This window comes from Bactrocera neohumeralis, chromosome 3, assembly GCF_024586455.1.
Source record: "Bactrocera neohumeralis isolate Rockhampton chromosome 3, APGP_CSIRO_Bneo_wtdbg2-racon-allhic-juicebox.fasta_v2, whole genome shotgun sequence".
Classification (NCBI taxonomy): Eukaryota; Metazoa; Arthropoda; class Insecta; order Diptera; family Tephritidae; genus Bactrocera; species Bactrocera neohumeralis.
This window is the reverse complement of record NC_065920.1, coordinates 57492133-57499744: the sequence shown is the minus strand read 5'-3', so window position 1 is coordinate 57499744 and position 7612 is coordinate 57492133. Positions and strand designations below refer to the sequence as shown.

The 7612-nt window shown below is 39.5% G+C and overlaps 1 protein-coding gene across 1 annotated transcript; it reads right to left on the bottom strand.

Annotated features, from left to right (window-relative positions):
* Window positions 1-2480: 2480 nt before the first annotated feature.
* LOC126753211 (probable cytochrome P450 6a13) lies at window positions 2481-4478 on the bottom strand. The gene is made up of 2 exons (XM_050464459.1): window positions 3221-4478; window positions 2481-3036 (listed from the first exon to the last, which is right to left on the bottom strand). The coding sequence occupies exons 1-2, from the start codon at window positions 4311-4313 to the stop codon at window positions 2621-2623; spliced, it is 1509 nt and encodes a 502-aa protein (XP_050320416.1). The 5' UTR covers window positions 4314-4478; the 3' UTR covers window positions 2481-2620.
* Between the last annotated feature and the right edge of the window lie 3134 nt (window positions 4479-7612).

Below are 7612 nucleotides of genomic sequence, written 5' to 3'. Positions count from 1 at the left end.
AGATTGTTTCCTTGTTCCCTGCTACTCCGCAGCCACGGCAGATGTCGTTGTAGGGCATACCCATTTTGGATGCATGTTCACCAAATGGCCAGTGCCCTGTTGTGGTAGCTGTTACTCTGTAAATTATTTTTCTTGACCTATTTAATAAGTCGTTGGTTACTTTCCTGTCTTATTTTGGCCATAATTGTTTAGTTATGACGCATTTTGTAATGTTTTTCCACCTGTTTTTTGCAACTTGTTGAAATTGTCTATTGATATCTCCTTTGATCGATCCTAGCGGGCTTGGTATTAGCTCCGCCTCGGATTCGTTGAGGAAAGCTCCTGCCTTTGCCAACTCGTCTGCTTTTTCGTTACTGAAAATGTTCCTGTGGCCGGGAACCCAGATCAAGTTTAGTTGGAGCTTGTCTTTTATTGAGCTTAGTGCTCTCTTGCAGTTGTGAACTATGCTGGAATTTGTCATAGATGAAGCCAAGGCCAGGAGCGCCGCCTGGCTATCCGTAAATATAGTTGCTTTATGTATATTCCCGTGGTTTTCTAATAGAACTTAGCAGGGTCGAACCTTAAGCGTCTAACCTTCAAACTTCGCTGCTATGCCATAGAACGATGGTGCCGGAATGGGGTAGTACGCGGAATGGAATCTACGCGGACGAATTAGCTTCCAGGGTTGAGGGAAGTTTCGGAATACCAATGGCATTTCCATAAATCTTTTAATGGCCGAACAAATTTTATTCACTACAAAGAAAAAAATTTCAGAGGCTGATTGCCATCAAAGAATAAAGCAGGTCTTCGTCCTGCTGAGGGAGTTAAATACCTAGAAAACCAAATATATATATGTATATGCACAAATATATATATAAATATATAATCCTTTGCTGCGTAAGGCACTGATGGATTTAGAAGGAAGATCAATGGGCGCGACAGCTGCTTATGATTTCATTCCAAAGAACTTGAATCTCCACGTCTTTGACCCTAGCCCTGGCTATCGCTTCTCTGCTCACATAACTGATAGGGAGCCTGCTCCAGTTTTTGGCTTCCTGACCACTACAGCGTCTTTCAAATGAAAGGGTTGCCATAAAGGTAGCAGTAGATCTGCTGCTCCGAAGTGCAGCTTCTTTACTATCCACTCCGTAAGTATAGCAGTGAAATTAGCCTTGAGCTCCCTGACGGTGCGCTCAAAATTAGTGAAAGTATGTCTAGACTCCTTATCGCTATCACCGAGTTACTACACCATTAGACGAGTGTGGATACTTTTTCTTAGCGGTATTTTAGGAATCTACAAGGCTAACCTCATCAGCCTACGACATGTACTTCAATAACTGTGGAACGGGTAGAATGTTGGTTAGCTTTTTTGTAGTTCATTACCGGTCTATTGGGCCGCAGACCACCTCGGCAAGCGTCACAAGATCCTTCTGGCTTAAATTCTATGGGGTCTAGTAAACTCTTCACTTTCTGCAAAGTACATTTTTGTAAGATTCTAAAAATTTTAACTCCACACTGACCTTTCGGTAATTGTGCAGTAGGTTTTTACCAGATACCAGTTGCATCAGTTGTTTGGAAGAAAATGACATAGAATCATCGCAACATTCCACTTGCATTCGGCTTGCATTTGACAGGTCAAAGCAAAAGCATCACGGATCTCATAAATTTGAATATCCAGGTGTAATAGCGGAATTAGCAATAACTACTTACTTATAAGATTTGTGATAGGTTCAGGTCACTTTTCACATAGCTAATATCAAAGTACAGGAGGTTTTCATAGGGCTCCTCAAAGGACTATATACATATATGTAACCGTCTAAATGCTATCCCCCGTCATGTGGACGCATCAGCCACTTAACCCAATCTAATACACTCTTTCCAGGAAGAGGCGCTACTTGAATGTCATGAAGATTACTCTTATATTGACGGGTATCTAGGGTATAAAACCAAATAAAAGTACGAAGGACCTCATGTTAGGCGTATGATGGCTAGAAGACCTTGCTAGAAGGCCAATTTTTTTATAAAAAATATATTCTCACTGAACTAAAATAATATCAATGCGGTTTCGACTAATTTTGCCATACAAACTGAACTATCAAATTCATGTCCTTGTACAGACGGAGGCAGTTTGGAGAATATAGCAAACATATTTTTTAGATCGGTGTATTTTTTTGTAAAAGTTCGCGCAGCTGCCATACAAATTGTCCGATGGAAATTAAGCTCTGTCAATAAAATTAAACTTCGCAAAAAGAGATATTTTTATTAGTAGTGTACTGTAGTATCAGTATGGTAGTCTTATCTCATAACTATCCGTTCTTTTATTGTCTCTGATCTTCTAATATCTCAACCCAATCTTAATAATCAATACATTGCACATAAAGCAATTTCCGTTCATGCAGCAATGTGTGTCGAGTATGTCTCGTCTGACTTTCAGAAACTGTTAAAGGAATAGAGCACTACTGAGCTAGAGAGTTACTAAAATAAATAAAAAATAAATAAAGTACATATCAATCCATCTGCTCGACCTAAAATTTAATAAGTACTATTTATTACAAAATCTAATTTTTAGCTTAGCATCAATCAGATTATCTTTCAGCGTCTTTAGAATAAAAAGATTCATATAGTAATATAAGTTTTATCTTCACAATTTTTCTGCCTTAAGCCAAATTTTGGAACCAGGCACAACTACTGAATTTAATTTAGCAGACTCTATAAGTGCTGGTGTCTTCTCCGATACGCTGAAGCGATAAGATTTTAACAAAGTTACAAACCCAACGCGCACTTGCATGCGAGCAAAGCGGATACCAATACAATTACGTGGTCCAAAACCGAAACCGAGAAAGGCTTGAGAGTGACGCTTTTGCTCTTCATCTGGGTGAAAGCGCTCCGGGCGAAACTCTTGAGGATTTTCATAGATATCCGGATCGTAATGGATCTCTTTCATGGGTATGTAAATATGTGTGCCCTTCTCGAGGGTAATGTTTGTGCCGGGCAACTTGTATTCATCAGTCGAGATACGAGTAATAGCAGAGAGCGGTGGATATTTGCGAACTGTTTCTGAAAGCAAAATAAAACAATATGAGTCTCTTATCGCAAAAAGTTATTATTTTAATTAAATACTTAAATATATAAACGATGAAAATGCTTGTGAGAAATTTAGATATTTTCGGCTATTACGATAACTTTCCCATGAAAAAACAAAATTATAAGGAATGGAAAATATATCCTGTGTCCAACTTACCTGTTATAATTAGATCCAAATATGTCATCTCCATCAGAGCCTCATATGTCAATTCGCCATTATGTTTTTCAAGAACGCTTTTAATTTCCGCTCTCGCCTTCTCCTGTACGTGGGGAGTCTTCGCCATTTCATATAGCCCACAACTCAAGCCAGCAGAGCTGGTCTCAAAGCCGCCAGTGAAAAAAGCAAATACCTGTGCAGCCATCTCTTCAACACCCATTGGAGGCACGCCTTCCTTATCTTGTGAGTTTTTCAACTCAATCAACAAATCAATTAAGTCATTACGTTGTATGTTTTGTTCTTCGCGCAAACGCAATGTATCACGTACAATCTGCACCACAAAGTCTTCTACGTCTTTTGAATGTTCTTTGATGTTGAAAAATTTCAAAAGTTTAAAAATAGCGGGATATGTAAGCATAAATGTACGTAGACGTATGGATATAAACTTTGGATGGAAAATACGATGTCCCATGCGACGAAATATCACAGTAGGGTCCTTTAAGCTATTGCATTCAACACCGAAGGCGCAATGAGCAATCACATCGGTGGTAAAGCGTGCCATCCAATCGTATAATTCTACATCACCGCTTGGCGTCTTAGCTAAGTGCGCGCTGAAAGCCTCTTCCAATTGATGCGCCACCGTCAACAGCGTGGGAAACATAAACTTCATTTTCGCCGTTGTGAATATCGGTGTAAGTTTCTTGCGCAATTGACCCCATCTGTCACCGCCCACACGAAAAAGCGTCTCATTGAGAATGTCGAACTTGTGCGTATTGTTCTCGCGTCGTTGAAAGCGATCCATAAGTTTGTTAAAATCTTTGATTAGCATGGTCTTTGCCAAGTCCAAGTCAAATACAATGAGTATGGGTTTGGTGAAAACGTACGTACCGAGTAATTTTGAGGTGCCACGATATGTTTTATAGTATTCGCGTAGTAGTTCCATTTTATGCATAGATTTTATGAGGAAGAAGTTTCCAAGATAGTTAGTATTTGCCTGTGGCACTCCACGCTGTTCCCAGTACTGGAACTTGTAGCGTAGGTAGCTGACCAGTAGCAAGCAAAGCGTGGAGAATATAACAAAAGAGAGAACCATCTTGTGTGCGAAGTTTTGAGCCGGAACTATATGAGTTAATGACTTTTTGGGGTTGGTTTTTTTCCACTATAGGTTTCGGTGAACCTAAAAGAACGAGTTCGTCGTTGTAAGTTCCGCGCCAGTCAGCGTTTGAATAATGATTATCGCCTGACTTAGAAGCTGATACCTTTTTTATCACTAGACGCCCTGAACACCGTTGCATTTAAATGCAAGTAGCTATCTATATAGTTTCTCATGAACATCGATAAATCACCTTGGATTACATACTACTACTTTGTATTATATTTAATAATATAAGTATAACTCTTTACTTTTAGCGCGCATCTAGCAGATTAGATATTCTTATACTCTCGCAACATATTGCAATAAAGTATACTATCTGTAGTTTTCTTCACCTAACGGTTTTTCGTAAGACCTGTGAACCACGCCAATGGCAGCATTAGAAATATATATGTATATATATATTAAATATTCGGTTACATCCGAATTGAATCCCTTATTCCTTTCTTTATTTGTTTAACTGACTCGCAATTAAGAAACGTTTATATCTGTCAGGTAAATAATATATACTTCATTATTTTATTAGGTGTAGAACTCATAAGCTTACAAGTATGAAAAAATCTAAACGATATCACAGTACACTTTAATCAAACTGGGAAGATGGCTATCTTATCTTGCCGTTCGCAAAAAGATAATTGAGTATGTTTATTTAATTATTTTCACAATGTTGTCGTATTTGTTTACTAAGTTATTAGGTTTGTTCACGCCTATCTGTGAATGCTTTTATGACTTTTTCAGGGACATGGTCCAGTATTAGAGGCATATTCACTTATTTATTAGCTTTACTGTGTCAATATTTCTCTGGGAACTCAACTGACTTCCAGAGCGGCAGAAGTAACGTGTTATATTTCTTTAAATCAAAGTTCGTCTTATCTTATCGTTTGTAATCTTTTTATACCCTCGCAATTGGAGAAGCGCAAAGTAGGGAAAATATTCAGTATAAGGTGTGTCCCGAAAAACCGAAATTTACCCGACCTATGACAATGTGACTATTTAATAATTCCATAACGGAAAACCTATATGAAAGAAACATTAGATGATGATATCACGAGATGCTGAAGATCGTTTCTGTAAACTACATAAAAAAGTCTATCCCTATGCTGGTTGTTCATTTCAAATGTACTGTAACGAATAATTAACAAACTTGAAAGATATTTCAATGTGCATTTATTCCTAAATTAGGTTAGGTTACCTTAATATTGCCAAATGGAGATTTAGTTTAGTTTGAGGTGAAGTATTCGTCATACAGGATTTGATGTGTCAGTTTAATACTTCGTCCAGCCCATTTACACTCCGAAGCTCCTAGATACTTGAAAATAGGTTAAGATAGTGCGGAACAAAGTCTTAGGACTCCTCTGCACTTTATACATGTTTCGTCAACATACATTTGATGGGATGCCAGTAAGTTTTGACCTGTCTAGAGGGCAAAATCCGTCAACTAGCCTAACTAAAGTTCCTAATACTATTTCCTATATAGATCCGGTTAGTATTCCTAGAACTTCAGAAGATTATACATATTGGGAATTCTACTTAAAATCTGGTAGAAAACGAGGGTTTACGAAGTGCCTCCCAATCCTCGACCATTAGCTTTTTTTTTAGTATACATTGTGGCCCAATAAATGTTGGTTAATACCCCCGGTTAGCTACAGCTACATATGTTACTTGTCATTATACATTTAAGTAACGACTCACCTCTTTCGTTGGTATAAACGCTTCCCCATGCATGTGTGTCCATTGCTCCTGAACTAAAGCCGCATCGTATTCAATCCTCTTTAGATTGTTGAGGACTTCGGCAGAGGCTACTTTGCTTTTATGCAGATTTACTTCAAGAATCTTAACTTTCTTGTTCGGGTTTCATCACGAGGTTGGGTTCAGTCTTCGGCTCACCCTTATCTGCTTCATGGAGCTTAAATGTGTCTTTGGATTTCTCCTAGATTCTTTTCCACATCTTGCATCTCTAGCGAGTTTTCGTTTTTGTCGGCTGGTCGCGCTTCTTGAGATGAAGGTACACGCTACCTATGCCCCATGCCATCTTCCCGACCCGTTTGTATAAAATATGCTCGGCCGACTTGTTAATTTGGAGGATGTAGTTTTGGCCACCAGATTGCCGGAGTTGGTAACCTTCTAGACCCTCCAATCTTCTGTCGGCAAATTAGGATTTTGTCTCCTGCCGCCGAGCATCCTCTGGTTTTACCGCCTTTCGCCTTCGGTATGGAGTTGCTTCGGTCGATGAGTCACATGATTAAACGCCTCTTAGCTATCTCGCTGGCCACCGTTGCCTCCTGAAAGTTGAGGGTTTCACTCGATGGAGTCTGACGTTTAGCTATACAGCGTCGTCCTATTTCCCCGGTCATTTCGTCTGCACCGTTGTTTGATTTTCAACCAACCCATGCCTTTTGGCTGCAATTCCTTCCTCGATCCGGTTTGCAAATCTCAGATCCAAGGATGTGAATTACGACCTCGATGCGTAATATTTCCGGCCTTCTTCTATTTTTGCTGTAGCCGGAGCCAATCTTTCCTCTTGCTCCTTCAGTTCTTCGTCTGGTTGAACTTGCAGCTAAGCTTTTAATGGACTTTCACCGCTGCTTTGTAGGTCGCTTTTGCCTTCAACTCCTTTTTACTGGGGTTAGCTTTCAGTCTAGTCTTTATCGTCGACATAGCACATTTGGCCTCTCCCGGAGAGCATAGCAGAGCTTCTTTTCCATTGTATTTACGCTTTCAATGCTTTCGAGGTCTGGGTCTTCATGGACTATAGCCCATCTACGCCTCAAAGCGGGTTTGGTTGTAGCACTGCAACTACTGTGAACTGTTCCCTTCACAGCAGAGGTGACACAGCTAGTAAGCTCCCACCGATATTGCAGTACGAGGACCATTTCTATATTCCGAAGGTTGGTTATTTGAGCGCACACGCATATGGTTCTACGGAAATTACTAAACAGGTTTTAGAAGATGCAGTCTGAGTTTCACTAAAACATCCGGAATGTATCTAGCGTTTCGAGTTGACTGTAACATTATGAAATATTTAATTTTTGAAGAAATATGGGTCAATGATTCTTTCCGTCCATAAAGCAGACTTTTTGAGGATGCAATGGCGTCTCAGTAATCACTTCAAATGCGACAATTCTGCTTAATAGCGAACCCCTTCGACCAAATGAGAGCTTCATGGTTGGACAAAATTTTCTTGTGAAAGTAGGGATCGGTGGACGAATATGCGTCGTATTTGTTTGTTGTTCGGCTTA

Coding starts and splice junctions, on each gene's coding strand:
- LOC126753211 (XM_050464459.1), bottom strand. CDS start 4,313: ATGGTTCTCTCTTTTGTTATATTCTCCACGCTTTGCTTGCTACTGGTC. Junction 3,037..3,220: donor TTTGGATCTAATTATAACAG/GTAAGTTGGACA, acceptor TTTTGCTTTCAG/AAACAGTTCGCAAATATCCA.